The sequence below is a fragment of the Medicago sativa genome, chromosome 1 (assembly GCF_051527215.1).
Source record: "Medicago sativa cultivar Bolivia chromosome 1, Bolivia_mono, whole genome shotgun sequence".
Taxonomy (NCBI): Eukaryota; Viridiplantae; Streptophyta; class Magnoliopsida; order Fabales; family Fabaceae; genus Medicago; species Medicago sativa.
In genome coordinates, this window is record NC_140749.1 from 11,820,986 (window position 1) to 11,837,775 (window position 16,790).

The 16,790-nt window shown below is 34.3% G+C and overlaps 1 protein-coding gene across 1 annotated transcript; it reads left to right on the forward strand.

The window, feature by feature from the left end:
• Nucleotides 1–6,019: 6,019 nt before the first annotated feature.
• ACDO1 (Protein kinase superfamily protein) lies at nucleotides 6,020–15,770 on the forward strand. The gene is made up of 14 exons (XM_085704556.1): nucleotides 6,020–6,381; nucleotides 8,105–8,311; nucleotides 8,388–8,477; nucleotides 8,577–8,723; nucleotides 9,349–9,513; nucleotides 9,670–9,810; nucleotides 9,918–10,097; nucleotides 12,274–12,469; nucleotides 13,382–13,509; nucleotides 13,774–13,845; nucleotides 14,510–14,622; nucleotides 14,735–14,882; nucleotides 15,342–15,411; nucleotides 15,498–15,770. The coding sequence occupies exons 1-14, from the start codon at nucleotides 6,139–6,141 to the stop codon at nucleotides 15,560–15,562; spliced, it is 1,965 nt and encodes a 654-aa protein (XP_085560682.1). The 5' UTR covers nucleotides 6,020–6,138; the 3' UTR covers nucleotides 15,563–15,770.
• The last annotated feature ends 1,020 nt before the right edge of the window (nucleotides 15,771–16,790 follow it).

Here is a 16,790-nt window from a genome sequence, read left to right on the forward strand (position 1 = left end):
GTCAAAAATACAGGCTAACAAATTGCCCTCCGAAAATGTCTTTTTCGTTTATATATTAATATAGAAGAAGAAAAATATGTTTTTGAACTTCGTCGAACATATCTTTCCGTCGAAACAGATAACATCACTATCACCAACATCCAAAGGCAGTTGAAAAACCTTTTATTATGTTATGAAATCCCGCGTAATGGGTCATGTTCCGTACTTAGGAACTACCACTCTTTTCTGCTTTTGTTAACTGTCAACCTGAGATCTGTTGACACCTGTTGATCATCTGAAGTTTATAAAAAAGGCATGGACATTTTCTTCTTTCCCTCTTCAATTCGTCCATTCTTCATACTTTCTCCTTATTCTCTTCCATGACGAAACTTTGTCACCTCTTTCCCTACATCTCGATGTATCTCTAGATTTATTGCTATCATCTGGAAAGAGGGATGCAATCGAAGGAAGAGAGTTATCGAAGGTAAAAGCTGACGCTTCTCTTGAAGAAGGTGAAGCAAAGTGAAGACAAAGAAAATTCTTCGCACTTTACTAACTCAACTACCAATTTTTTTTTTGCCCTGAACCCAAATTCATTCAATTTGCTATTGAGTTGGAACTCATTTCGGGTCACATTGTGGTTGACTTGCCTGGGCGCAGAGATGGTTAGACTTAGCGAACTTCACCACTGAGTTTTGAGGTTAAAAACTTTTGTGCTTTATAGTTCTTAAGTGCTTCGATCCCCTTGTATTAGTTGTTTCTGCGATTGTAATTTTTTTTTTTATATCTAACGGTTCGATCCGTTTTGAGAAACTAAAAAGGGTCCTTTTCCTTTCAATACGAGGAACACAAGAGAAAATAATCCAGAAAAAACGAAAAAGTTTTATCCCCTAAAAAAATGGAGGATTAAAGGTAAAAAAACCCTCTAAACCAAAACCTTTCAACTTCTCACTTCTTCGAAAACCCCATTTTGGGGAGTGGCCACGTGGCTTTGTTTGATTAATTAAACCAAAGGTTAACCATAATTTCTCTAAAAACCCCCACACACTTATATAAACAAACCTTTCTTCTTCCTCATCTTCCTTCTAATCTTTTATCTCCATCATTTCTCAGAGAACGCACTATTTGTATATCATTTTCTTCTTCACATTCTTTGAAACTATGGAGCGATTAAGTGACGATGAACTCATCCTCGTCACGAAGAAAGTTGTTGAGTTTGGTGCTCATCATCTTATGCCAACTTCAAAAACTCGTGCAAGGGTATGCAAACTCCCCACTGTTCTTAGGGCTTTGCCCCCAGAGTATGTAAACTGGATTGATGATGATGAATTAACCCTCAACCAAGTGAACTTTTTCAATTTGATGATTGAGAACGGGCATGCATATTACTGCATATTGCGTGCATATAGTCTCATGTATCATTATGAGCCTGATGTAATAGAGGTTCGACGCGTCCTGAATATTGCGTCAACTGCTGGAGTCAAAAGCGCGGGTAACTTCTTAGCACTGCTAGATGCTTTTGATGCAGGAGGTGAGAACATCAAAGAAGCTATCTCCACCTTTACCAGGTTTTTTCGGGCACAAAAGTTAAGTGCGTTTCGTTTGCATATGACTGGCTGGGGAACCCCTTATTTGGCTCGTACTCGTTCTCTCTTTTGGAGTAGGTGTATGCCAGAAGGTTTAGTTCTCAGGACTCTCTGCCCATGAAAAGACACCTGCAAGGGAGATGGAAGGCTGACAGGTTACAACTGGCCTGCTCCTGGGGATGACTATGAATACTCCCAAACTGAAGTATGTATCCTCTGCCGATTCGACAGCGAACTTCGCTACTTTCGAAGAACATTCAGTTTTGGCCCAATCTTCTTTGGCCTTTAGCTTATATTAGGGCTTTTTATCTTTCTTGTAATGTATGTGTCGAATGTTATGTAATGAAACCCTCACTTAATGTTTTAATCATTCGACACTTTTGTACTTTGCCCATTAGTGGCTTTAATCTATTAATGCCAACTTTTATATTTTCGAATCAAATTAGTTTTGCGTTATTTTGATTTCTTGTAGTAATGGTTTATATTTTTTCAAATACTTTCCATTTATGCGCATAATTCGATTATCATCCGCTAACTCTTCGATCTCGTAAGCATTATTCGAAAATACCTTTAGAACTTTCCATGGTCCTTCCCAACTAGGTGACCATTTTCCAAGATTTTGATCTCTCTTATCCATAGGTAAGATAACTTTCTAGACCAAATCGTTCATAGCGAAAGTCTTAGATTTTGCTATCCTCTACTTTTGCCTTGTAAGAACATCTAAAGCTCTTAACCTTCACCTTTAGCAGCTTTCTTTCCCTTATCCTTCAGTTCAGATTTCTTCTGAGTGTCTTCTAACGAGACAAGCCTAGGATTTTCGGAGTTGGAACGAGTCACTCGTCCGGAGGAACAAAAATTTCTTCCTCCGGGCGACGGCGGCACCGAAGAAGCGTCAGCGGCAATTTTTGATAAAACAATTAAATAAAGCCAAATCATAAAAATAAATCATTGATTTATTAATAAACACAACTCGTTAAATAATTATTTATCTAAAAAAGATAAAATTAAATAATGGATATAGATAGAATAACAATGCAATTAACTAACGAGGATGACAAAGAGATACTTAAAAAAAAGTGGGAGCAGACAACCCATTGTGAAGAAAGATTAGAGAAAACATTTTTTTTTCCACTTTTTCTATTACGCCCTTCTCATGTCACGTCGATGACACAGTTTTACAAACTTGCACTGATTTAATCGACCATTCACCTGTTTTCTTCTTCTTCTTCCTATTATGTCACGTGCTTCGTTAAACGAGATAACTGCCCGGGTCCTGATGATTTTAAAACTAGTATTTTATTAGCATTTCTGACGAATTAGATTAATCATAAGTTGTTTCTCTTCTTGCTGACTTCTCCCTTTGTGGTTTTAACCGCTGAGTCTCTCTATTTTTCTTCTTCTTCTTTCTAAGTGTAAACTCACCGCGAGGGAATGAAATGAGATTGTATGGTTACTAGTAGTACCATTAATAACTTGTTCCCCAAGAAAGTGGATTAAAAATAGTAGAGCTCAGTACAAAAAAGAATTAGTCAATGACGCTGAATTGTAGTAGGGAGAATTTGAGAGCTTTTGCAAACATGGAGTCAATTTTGTTTGTATTTGATAGATTGGTCCTAAATCCCTGGCAATCAAAGATTGGATTGTGTGTGTTTCAGGTTAGAGTTGAGAGCTTTTGCAAACATGTTTCCTCTCATTACCCAAGAATTATTTGCAATGAATATACAGTCAATACAAAAAAGAGTTGAGAGACCATTTCGAGAAGAGCAATGACAATTGAGTATTGCACGCTAGGAGCCCATGACACGAATGTAATGTAATGTAATGTAATGGAGAAACAAAAGGCAACATATTCGCAGGAACATATGTACTCGTAGAACTACATCAGCTGCTCCAGGAGTATTGAAGGGAGGTCGGTATTCTGCTGTAATGGTTGTGGTGTTGCACGAATTTCAGATAATTAGTCAACTTATGCACCCGATAGATCAGGGGTGAATAGCTGATGTGGCTCTTACACTTGATATCAATAAGACCTTTGACAAAATTGTCTGGGACTACACTCGTGTTGTTATAGGGATAAAAGGGGGTTTTACAATCAATTAATTTCTTGGATTATGTTGAGTCGGTTGATAATTCTATGAAAACTTGTTCCAATTTGCATTTATAGCGGTATATGCATTTCAAATGTGGTTCATGTTGAGATCTCTTTTGGTTTGAATTAGGCCCCGTTTGGATAAACAACTTATATAGATGCTTATAGCATTATGACTTATAACATTAGAGCTTACATCATAAGCTCTTATACTTGATAAGCTATTTATGTTTGGATATGTACACTAAAAAGTACTTACATAAATTGAAGTGTTTAGATGTGACATTACATAAGCAATTATCAAAATTTTAAATATTTTTAATTTAACAAAAAAAATCAAAGAATCGAACCACAATTATCAAGATTTTTTTTATCAAATTAATCAAGATGTAAAAAACAATATTATAATATATTAATTATAATTATATATATAGTATAATCAATATTCGTCCTTAAAAAAATATCAATATTCATATAAGACAAAATTAACATTAAAGGTGTAAATAAACTTACCATATATAGATATTAGGGTACAGTTTGTTAGCAAAAAAAGACAAGTTAAATTTGTTTTTTTATTCAGTTTCATTTTGTTACGTAACAAAAAAATAATAAAAATCTTCAAATAATAAAAATCTTTCTTCAAAAAAAAAATCTTAGGTACGTGTGCTACTTAAGATAAGTATATAGCAATTTTGTTACTCATGCACCGCCAAAGATAACTAACATTATAATTAAAATATATGTTTCAAAAAAGTGGATTCAGAGAGAATCGAAGGAGGTTACATAAATTCATAAGCTCCTTGTTAAGCCGGAGGGTAAGCTGAAAATTTAGGCTTATTAAAATATGACATAAGCAGCTTATGAAACTATGATAAGCTATTTTTATTTATTTACCCAAACATCTTTAAAAAGGCTTATGGGAGTAGATAAGCTCACATAAGCTCAAAATAAGCCAATCCAAACGGGGCCTTAGTCTTTATTGGTACGTAGGTTTCAAAAAATTACTCCCTCTGTTTCAAAATGAGTGTCGTTTTAGGTGTTTACACACATATTAAGAAATGCAATGATTAAAAGAAAGAGAATGATTATTTTACCAAATTATCCTTATTAACTATTAGTTAGTTTTAAAAGTAATAATTTGAAACTAGTGTGCAAAGTATTATTTGGAGGGTACAATTGAAAAGAAAAAATTATTATTGCATTGGAAACTGAAAGCGACACTCATTTTGAAACAATTTTTTTTGGCTAAAGCGACACTCATTTTGAAACGGAGGGAGTATGTTTTTTTTAGACTTTTTGTATGTGATGCATTCGGTGACAATTACTCCATCCGTTTCAAAATATAAGCAAAATTCACTTTTTAAGTTTATTTATTTAATGATGTATGTGGTTCATAATATGGACCACATTAATTTTGCTTATATTTTGAAACGGAGGGAGTAATAAGTATTGATAGATCTCATCATTATGCCAACTTCATTATGCCAACTTTTGGTGTCTATCCATCAATTTTATGTGAAAATTGAAACACGCTTCCTTACATCGTATTTTTCGTGAAGGAACCACCATGCAAATATTATAGCCAAGCCGAGAGCAAATGACGTCAAACTCTTAATCGTTGTTCATGAACCACTTATCTTGTCTTTCTTCCACACTTCGTTTTGAATACCACAAAAGGGTCTTTTTTTCTCTTTATACCAGTTTTCTTTTTTTTTTTTCTTCTCTTTTTCTCATGTAAAAAAAAATCCATGTATAGTGTAAATAGAATTTTATTTTATTTTTTTATCAATTTTGTCTCCTTTATATGATAAAATGCTATGAATTAGAAAAGGGTGTTAAAATACATTCCTCTAGTCTCCATTATGCTCCCCATTGATAGGAACATCATATTATATATATATGTAGGATCGCATGTTTAAATCTTAATTCTCTATTTATCTACTCTAAAGATGATTTCTTTAGACAAATAACTTAGAGTCTAAAATTCATCTTTTAAGATGAATATATAAGATGTTTAGGATTCGAACGTCATTTCTTACATATAACAATGTATTATCGCTTCTTCAAAAATAAAAACAAAAAAAAAAATATATTATCCTTGCTAATTGACTTATGCACATAACATTCATCTATTGTTATCCATTTATAACAACCATTCTTACCAAATTTAAAAAAAAAAAAAAGCACATGCATTTATGAATGTTTTTCTATTAGGCCACGTAGACGGTAGACCACAAAATGCAAAGCATTGTAAATTTTTGGAACTTCTTTCATGTGGCTGTCCTTTCCCTCCCAACCCCACCCTCACACTTTTCTCACATCCCAATTTCCGTATTTAAATCAAAAACTAATTTTCAAAATAACTAACTTCTCAACTTATTCACTCTCAGAATCTTCATCTTCATCTTTCAGCATCAAAATGCCCCAAATTTCTTCTTCAAATTAGGGTTCTCAAAATCTCAATTCTATTCATCTTCAATCTCCATGGAATCCTTCTGCGTCAACTCTTTGTACACAGTTTCTCCTCAATTGACTATTTCGCCGGGAAGTAATCGGAAGAATGTACGGCGAGTGCGAATTTCGAATTTGGCGTCGACGACGGGAAACGGTGCTGTTGTGAGGCCGTTGCAGCTGCCGAGTAATTCAAAGTCGAATAATAGTGCGTTGGAGCAGCTTGATATTGAGCGTGGTGTTTGTATACCTTTCCGCAAGTACTCACCTGAGATTGTACGTTTTTTTTATTTTAGCATTCTTGCTGTGTTTTGCGTTATCATTCAAGTTTATCGTTCATTGCAGCTTATAGTTACAAGTGTTTATGTATACAATACGAGCTATTTCTAAAACAAGTCATAAAATGAAGTTAAATTGTTCTCTTAGTCTATTTTGGAGAACTTATGAAAATAAGCTGAGCTTATGCACATGTCATAAGCTGTTTTCATAAGTTCTTCCAAATACGGCCCATTTGGATTGACTTATTTCTGAGCTTATGCAAAACAGCTTATGTAAATAAACAAGCTTTTATGCATTATTCGTAAGCTTGTCAAGGTAGTTATGAAAAATCAGCTTATGAAGATACAATTTTCGTTAGCGAGAACTTATGATTTATGAATTAACATAAAAGCTTATTTATTTGCATAAGCTATTTTTCATAAGCTAAAAAATAAGCTGTTTTCGTAACTTCTCCCGAACACTCTCACAAGTGCTTGTGCTAGTAGATAATCTCAAATAAGTTAATCCAAACAATCTAAGCAGACCCTTAATTGTGTTTGGCTAACGCTTGAGAAAATAGTAGCTTTTTAACTATTAACGACAACATAACTCAACTTATTTTATTTTTGTTTTATTACTTTTGAATTTTAGGTGCTAGTCACACTCAACTTATTTGGCACTTGAGTGATGGTCCAACTAGTTAGTTTGGTTGTTGAGCTAAGAGACACAAGTGTCAAGTAGGTAGCTAGATTGGTGATCTGAGAGACGTCGGAGAAGTTTTAACAAGGAGGATCAATTCGAATTTAAAACTAACAAACATAACACTTGATATTTTAGAATTTTGGATTGTCTTGAAGGGTTAAGTCTATGTTTCGTTATATATTCGAGATTTTATATGATCATATAACATTTCAACCACACTTAATTTCTTTTTAGAAACATTTAATAGATTTCTTAATTTAAAAAAGAAAAAAAATCATCCCCACCCTTCAACTCCAAAATTATCTATCCAAACATACCATCAATTAACATGTAGGAATGGGTTTGGGTCCCTTAACAATGAGATCCTCACTTTATGTGTATGGGATAAACCTTGTTGAACTTGAGAGCAGGGTCTCTTTGGGAAAACAAAATTGGGTGCTGGTCACAGTCAACTTATTTATTTATTGGATACTAGTTCTAAGTTGGTAGTCCGGTTCTAGAGATGCTGAATAAAATTTAAACCCTGAAAACTAATAAACGTAACAACTACTAATTTACCAATGACTAATATTTGCATGTTAAAAAAACTTTTATTTTTTGTGTATTTTAATTAACATGTAGGAAGGGGTTTGGGTCCCTTAACAATGCAATAATAACTTCATTTGTATGGGAAAAACCATTGAGAGTAGGGCTGTTTGGGCGTTGTTTTCATCCATTATTTTTATTTTTTAATATTTTCTTTTCATTACAGAATTAACAACCTACTATCACTGTAGTGAATGTACTTAGAGTATACTTTATTTATCACCAATTTAGAAAGCTTCACATTATTCTGTACTATTAACATGTCAAGCATTCTAGTATAAGATGGAAATATTGTCACTGTACATTTTCGTTATTCTTGTTGATTGAAAGGGGATAGGTTGATCTCAGCATGGGAGGGTAGTGGAACTAAACAAAATTATTTCAATATGGTGAATGTTTGTTTCCTAATCGAAGAAAATTTTGTTTGATTATTTTTTCCCCTGTTGTCTGTTAGGTGAGGAATAAGGTATTAGGATCAAGAGGATCTATTTTGTCTCTAATTTCACGAGGAGTGGAGATAGTTTTGAGTCTGGGCTTGTATTGGTCTGCCTTGGTGTATGATTTCCTTGTTGGAAGAGATGAAGAAGTTGTTCCATTTCGTGCTCGACAGCTTAGGAACCTCTTGTGTGATCTGGGGCCTTCATTTATTAAAGCTGGTCAGGTGTGTTGTTGTTCAGTTCTGTCAAACATTTGTTTTGTGTTTACCAGTTGATCATAGATTTTCTTTCATTTGACAGGTCCTTGCAAACAGGCCAGATATCATTAGAGAAGATTATATGAGTGAACTTTGCATTCTTCAAGACGATGTCCCTTCATTTCCCAATCAAGTAAATCTAATTACCGAGCCTCAACTGTTTTTTAATCTATTTTATGCTAAGTGGTTAGCATAGAATTATCATCTGATGTATGGCATAATAATGTCTTAGATTGCCTTCGGTATCATAGAGGAAGAACTGGGTCAGCCCCTTGAAACTGTTTTCAGCAGCATCTCATCAGAGACTATAGCAGCTGCGAGTTTAGGTCAAGTTTACCGTGCTACTTTACGTGCCACTGGCGAGGATGTTGCTATAAAGGTTTCATTGAACTCACCTTGTATTAAATTTCTGTTATGCTTTTCCAATTTAGCCCTTATTACATGGTTTTTAGAAGTTCTGACATGGCATCAGATTATATTGCAGTCTCCATAGCTTGATCAACTAATATTCTTAAAATTTACATGTTTAGCTTTTTCACTTTTATAACTGCAGTACTTGAGCCATCACCTTTAGACTTTCATAATGGTTTTATTTCCTGCTGTTGCCTGAATCACATGCACTTTATTATACTTTTTCATCATGTTGGGGTGATTTTTTGATATTTTCTTACCCATACTGTTCCAGTTCAGTTACTTTCATTTGTTTCTTTGTTTGTTTATTTTTGTTGGTATACAAATTTTGACCCTTTCCCCCCTTTCTAGTTAGACTCGTTTTGGTCCTCGTGAAATTAGCTCAGTTGGTATGGACAATGCATAAAATATGCAAGGTCTGGGGTTCGAATCCCGGCCACCACCAAAAAAAAGTTAGACTCGTTTTGCTGTCTTCTATTTATGATTGAAAAATTTGGCTTTGTTTAAGTATGTTATGAAAGTGATTCATATATCTTACTAAAATATAAGCAAAGGGGAAAATCCACTTCTAAAGACATAGCTTGGTGATGCAGGTCCAAAGGCCCGGGATAGAGCCCATAATTTATCGAGATCTTTTCCTGTTTCGTACTTTAGCTTCATTCTTAAACGGCATCAGTATACAGAAACTGGGTTGTAATGCCGAGCTGATTGTTGATGAATTTGGCGAAAAGCTTTTGGAAGAGCTTGATTATACATTGGTAACTTTCAGAACCTTTTGTGCTTGTCATAGTAGTTTATTTTCTGCTTTGAACTTCTTAAAGCATCAAATAAGAGCATTGCTTGGCATATTGAGTGTGTTTTTCTCAGTATATATGTTCTAAACAAATGTTCTGATTTCCCTCTTTTTATTTCAGGAAGCCCGCAATATTGAAGATTTTCTAGAAAATTTTAAAAACGACCCTACTGTCAAAATTCCTCTGGTTTACAAACAACTTTCTGGGCCACGTGTATTAGTGATGGAATGGATTGATGGTATTAGGTGCACCAATCCACAGGTTTGTTTACTTGGATTGTTGATGCCTTTACAATATATTGTATCTGTTGTCAGTGAAAGTGGTTTGTTATATTTCATGGATTAATAAGTTTTCATCTTGTTACCCAGGCAATTAAAGAAGGTGGTATTGATCTAGATGGATTTCTAACAATTGGTGTGAGTGCTGCCCTTAGACAATTGTTGGAATTTGGATTATTTCATGGAGACCCTCACCCTGGAAATATTTTTGCCATGCGTGATGGACGGATTGCATATGTGGACTTTGGCAATGTTGCTGTTCTTAGTCAGGTAATTCTTCACATGCTTAGCATGGAGGAAAAAAAATTGTGTTAGTCCTTCTATGGCTACCAGTAATTGTGTCTCCTTCTTGTAAATATCATGTAATGAAATGTTTAGTTGTGTTTCTTCACCAGACAGCTGTGGAGTTAAGTTTGATAGAAATAAATAGATTACAATATATAGGCTATATCAAGTCTGTTAACTAGGGAATTACAAGAGAATAATATCTAATAAAAGACAGGAAACTACAAAAAAGAAATCTGTACAATAATAGAGTCAAATCCCGATAATTGTTATGATTATGCACACAATACACTCTCTAACTGGTGAGTTATATCTGTTTCTATCATTCCTATATTGCAAGTTAGTTCTTGAAGTTTCTCTGTAGGAAGTCCTTTGATTAATACATTTGCCAACAGAAGCCTTGTAGGAATGTACGTCATAGCTATGAGACCACTATCAAATTTCTCCTTGATAAAGTTCCTAAACACCTTTAATTTTGATGACATAAGTTGTTGTTTGCAGGGATGTCAACGGGGCAGGGTGGGGACGGGCGTACTCTCCTGCCCCTCAAAATGTCCCCCATTCTGAACACAAGGAGATTTTCTCCCGTCCCTTTCCCGTGAGGATCTAACAACATAAAAAAGTTGTAAATTCTATATTATTTTTAGGATGAATTTCGATCTACACGGGATTTTTTTTGGAAATAATGGGAACAAGAGTAATGTGATGTGTTAATTTGTTTAAATTATGTTTTTTTTTTTAAAAAAAAAAAGGAAAAATGACAAGAAAATCGTACTTGTAACATATTTGTAGAGGATATTGTTGGGGAAGGGGACCTACATGGTGGGGGCCATCACCATCCCCAAACTTTCTTTGGAGGGATTTTCTTCCCCGTTCCTGTCCTCACGGGAAAAAAATGCCTCCTGCAGGCCCCAAATAGGGCAGTCTTGATGGGATCCCTACTCACGGGGGCAAATTGACTTCCCTAGTTGTTGGATCAAGTTGGGTTTTTGCCATCTCTGATATTGGTACTGATATCAGTTCCAATCTCTGGTTTTGTTCGAAATTGATACTAATATTGGAACTAATACTGGTTGAGGGTCCTTAATTATGAGTACTATTGTCCTCAGAAGAAGTACCAGAAGAAAATGCAAATCATGCACAAGATGATCCAACATTAGTCTAAGAGGTGACGACTCAAGAGAGTGAACTTCTAGACTATTCTGCTCCTGAAGTTGAGAACTAGCGTAAAAGGACTCTATCTTGAAAGTGACATCCCTGGAGATAAGACATGGTGATTTGGTGATGATATCATGATGATTGTCAATCTAATTGCCTGATGATCCATTTTCTATGATATGAACCCTGCAATATGAAGAGGTCATTGTGGTTCAACAGTATAGGGGATGATTTCTTGTTAAAGTGGTGTGGATTCAAACAGAAGAGTGTAGCATACAAGCAATAGTCTGGGGCTTTCAAATATTAGTAAAATGATTTAGAGTTGGAACCAATCGACCCTGAAATAGAACCACAGAATGTTGACGACCTGTTCTATGCTAGTGGTGTTGCAAATAAAGAATGAGACGGTGGGACTTTTAGCACGTGCCAATGATGAGAAGCACAACTGGAGGTGCATGAAATGCTTTCCCAAGCAACTTCTGGCAGTTGTCAGCGATGGCTGCGCATGGTGAAGTTGAAAAGAAAGCTGAATTGTAATGAAAGCACCTAAGGGCTGGCTGAAATGGAGCTAGGGTTCTACCATGGAAGCAAAGTTTCCCAAATCAAGAGTTCTAATTCCAACTTGAAAAGAGAGGAAAAGAGTCTAAATATTAATTTTCTGATTACAAAGTTTGCTGAATGTTTACAACACATATTAGAATATATCCAATCCAACCTAATTAAGATATTACAAGGAGATAATGGCTTACAAAATCTCTTCAAATCAAACCTGTCTTCCTAATTACATGAAACTGCATAAAAATGTTTGTACACTAATAAAGAGTCAACTGGTAATCATGCCACATGCTTTCTTTTTCTAATTTTTCCAGTCTTGAATGTGTGTGTATAAAAAATAAAATAAAATAATATATATAATAATTTAAATCGTATGCTATATTATCTGTTCTTGCAGAATAGTGAAAAATTTGTGGCTGACATGTTTATCTGCTTCCATTTTCTTCAGCAAAATAAACAGATTTTAACTGATGCTGTTGTACACGCTGTGAATGAGGACTATTATGAAATGGCTAATGATTTCACCAGATTAGGCTTCCTGGCAGCAGGGACTGATGTCTCTCCAATAGTTCCTGCTTTAGAAGCAATTTGGCAAGACTCTGCTGGAAAAGGACTGGCAGATTTTAATTTTCGTAGTGTCACTGGTAGGCATTTTCACTTCATCACTTAATATAAACAATTATTGCCATGTGACATTTTAAGTTATAGAGTATCAGATTAAAAAAAAGAAAGAAATGCGGACTTTGAATTATGAATGTGGTTTGATATGATTGATGATGATTATTATTATTTGATACAAAAACTAAACATTAACTCCTTTTATACTAATATAGGATTAGACTCCAAATCCTAATTAAATAAGGAAACAAATAATGATAAATTGAAAATAACAAAGAAATGTGAAAACTAGTCTAAAGAAATATTGTGAGATATTCTATGATAAGAAACTAATCCCAGATTATCTAAAATACTCTAGGATTCTAACAGCGGCCATTTGATCCAAACTCTAATGTTTTTGAAATAAATTTTCTCAATCTGGTTTGAATGCTTTTTTATATTGGAAGTGAAATTTAAAATAACAAGACACTATACTATGTACTGCCTGAATCTGAAAGAAAGAAATCCAATCAAGTTAAGGACCCTAGTTACAGTACAGGTTATGTGACTGTTGTTGCATCTTACCTCTTAGCTTTCTTCAATGATAACGTGCAGAGGGTATCAGAGATATCGTAAGAAAGGGACAAATCTGTTGCTTTATACAGGGATAAAGTAGTAATATATCTGTACATTACAATGGTTCAGTTTAGTTTGGTATTATGAGTTCATGGTAATCTAGGATTCAGTAGTTATCTGTTAATTATTATTATATTTTGTTTTTGCATCGTAACCAATGTGTCAATGAAACATCATTTATGGAATCATGGTTTTTCAAATTATTTCCGTCTAATGATGCAATGTTTCTTTGGCATTTTTGAGGGAACAAGGCAAGAATAGAAGCTTTTTGTCATGCCCAATTTCATAAATTCTCAACTGATATTTTAATGAATATACTACAGGGAAGTTTAACCAGTTGGTTTACAATTATCCCATTCGAATCCCAGAAAGGTTTTCACTTGTAATTCGTTCTTTATTGACTCAAGAAGGCATCTGTTTTACTCTGAAGCCTGACTTCAAATTTCTTGAGGTAAATATTCCCATTTCTGACTTGTCCGGATTTCAATTTGATTTAAAGGTTGTATGCACTTTATTTTAAGAATTGTTTTTTTTTAATTTTTTAAATAATGCTGTATTTCAAGAACGAAATCGGTTTCATAATATGTATTTGAAGAAAAATAATTACTAATATTTTGCTATATACGTTTGTTATTGTAAATAAAAAAAGGTGTGGCAACTGTCCCTTTTCTATCATTATTTGTCACTGCAACATTAACATCAGGATGTCAAATAGGTTGCATATCCATATGTGGCTAAGCGACTACTAACAGATCCAAATCCAGCTCTACGTGAACGACTCGTACAGGTCAGTAATGCTTTTCAAAGAGTATATACTTGCTTTTGTGCATATAATATACAACTACTATTCTGTTTAGTCTGTGACTATCAACCAAAAGAGAGCTCATTCTTGGTATCAACTATCATATGTTTTGTTTGGAGGAGGGGGGATTTGAAAATAGGTGACCTATGCATTCCAAGGTTTCATACTGTATGAATTGATGCCATTTTACCCATTATATTCAAATTCATGAGCCAAGGGTACTTTTTGTCACGGTCATTCTAGATATAGTTGTTTAGAAGTCATGGGTTTAATTTTGAAGTTGGTTAGATAGAAGTCATGAATTGATGACACAACATTCACCTGTGTTATAGTAGTGGAAGATTATTCTGTTATACTGGGATATGGAAGCAATACAAGCTCTCTTTTCAAATCCGTCTTAAACATGTAAAATATATGGGCACGCAATTCAGTCAGATGTGCTTAAAACTTGATTTGCTAGTAAATCACTTTCTCTCTTCCTTGCCGCCTGTCAAAGCACTAAATCTAAGTGGTCTTATACCTATGTGAACTTTTCTGTACACTTCCTGTGAGATAACTTAGTAATCAATATCTGTCAATCTAACCTAGTCACACTTGCTATGTGAATATATATTGCTCGTAATTTGATGTACTTCACTTAATCTTTTAGGTTCTATTCAAAGATGGCCTTTTCCAGTGGAAACGGCTTGAAAACCTTATTGTTCTTGCAAAGGAAAATGTGGCCAAGATGAGCAGCAATCCAGCATTGCAAGTGAAAAACACGTATGTATTTTATTATAAGTTTATAACATTATTGCAGAAACAAAACCTGCATTTCATGTTTAGTTACCTCCGTTCATCTTCCAATGTTACACACTAGACCATATCTATACAGGCAAACCCAGAGAAACTGGAAAGTTAATAAAAAATTGGACCTTACTGATACAATCAAAGATGGAGCTCGCCTTTTCTTTGTTGACGAAGGAATCCGCCGGCAGCTTCTACTTGCTTTGACCGAGGACTCAAAGCTTCATATAGAAGAGGTTTGTCCCGATGATATCTAGCATTTTCCTCTATCTTTAAGCCTGCAATCTTGGTTTACTGCAATCATGCAATTAGTCATCGGATGAATGATTGAACAAGCCATATTCAATATTAGCAAAATAGCTTATCTTGCTAACCCATTGCAATTAGGGCCTTTGATGCCCTAATGGGTGCCTCAGGGTATCTCTACAAGCTTAGGTCATTTGGACCTGCTATTACTAATATCCAAATCGCAGTGGGACAACCAGTTTTTTTTTTTTTTTTTTGTAGAGTTAGGCTTCCATGTTACCAACTCTCTCAACACCATGTTGGTAAATTGGATTTAATAAAAAGAGTCAAATGTGAGCCATCTGATTTCATCCAATGGCTCCAATCACATGACTGCAGTGGTTCGGTCATAATATGACTGCATTGAATCCAAATTATGTGATGGAGAATCTGACTTGTGTTCTATACAGCTTGTTGATGTATATAGGTTGGTTGAAGATCAGATAGATATACCCTCAGTGGCCGTAGAAGTAGCTCGAGGTAAAGTTCCTGTGCATCCTGTAATTGTCATAGTTCAATTGTTATATGCATGAGGTGAACTGAATATAAATATCTTTTTGGTGTAGACTTCCCAACTGTTGTCAGGGATCTCCTACTTTCATGGAGCGAGTCAGTCTTATCTGATAGATAGTTGAATTTTTGAACGGTGTATAGCAAATACAAATATTGTTTCAGTCAGATGAGCATACTTGCATATGGATTATTATATGAAATTATAAATGACCGCCAAGACTTGGTTGGTAAAGGAAATAACTAGTAAATTTGTATAGGAAACAATATATTTCTCAGTAAATATTAAGTTGAATTTTCAATGGAAGAAGTAAAAAAGTCCATATTGATCCTCGAGCTTCCTTCAACATATATTATTCATTCAGTTCTTTAAATTCTGTTGCAGCTGCTCATTGGTATGTCAAATAATTTCCTTCACTAGACTCCACTTATCATGTTGCTTCCGTTTGTATAATTTTGTTTATATTAAACAATTACTATATCCGTAAGTCCTACATAGCTCAACCGACAAATGTCGAAATTATGTGTTGGATCTTTGTGGTGTCCCGGGTTTGAACCCATGATCTCACTCTCTTATTTGGGCTTGTGAGTTTTAAGTGGTATTTACCACTCCGTCTGCAGATAAAAATAAAATAAAATAATTATTGTCGATATTTTGTTCCAACTTTATTCAAGTTGAGAACTTGAACTTGTTTATTTTGTTCCAACTTTATTCAAGTTGAGAACTTGAACTTGTTTATTATTTGTTGTCTGGGAATTCAGTTTATAGCTTGCTTGTAAGACGCAGAAAGTTGACACTTTGCTTCGACTCTGAGTTTTAAACATTATCATTCAATTATGTGATTTTGATTTAGTTGAGTTTCCCAAACGCCATGATTATCTGATTATATATCTATAACTATACATTTTCTATACATTTTCTATACCTATATATAAAGGAAATACATAATTTTGGTGTAGTATTTTTCTTCTAATTATATCTTCGTATTAAACTATTATAATTACAGTTTTATCCTTTTTATAATATTATATAAATCTTTAATTAAAAAATCAGTTAAATCCAACTATAATAGGAACAATTTCACTAAAATGGAAATTGTAATAGAAACAATGTAAGTTTAATATTTATTTGATTGTGGTACATTCTCAGTTAAATCCTTGAAAGCACTATCAAGGATAAATGGAAACACACGAAGATCTCTCCAATAAACGCCGAGTCTCATGGTCGAAACATTGATTTTGGTACATTCATTGTTAAATCCTTAAAAACACTATCAAGGATAAATGACAACTCCAATAAACGTCGAGTCTCATGGTTGAAGCATTGACTGTGGTACATTTTCAGTTAA

Bases quoted from the DNA above. Each gene is read 5' to 3' on its own strand.
- ACDO1 (XM_085704556.1), top strand. From the start codon at position 6,139: ATGGAATCCTTCTGCGTCAACTCTTTGTACACAGTTTCTCCTCAATTG. The intron at 6,382-8,104 runs GTACGTTTTTTT...GTTGTCTGTTAG, and splicing joins GCAAGTACTCACCTGAGATT to GTGAGGAATAAGGTATTAGG. The intron at 15,412-15,497 runs GTAAAGTTCCTG...TTTTTGGTGTAG, and splicing joins GGCCGTAGAAGTAGCTCGAG to ACTTCCCAACTGTTGTCAGG.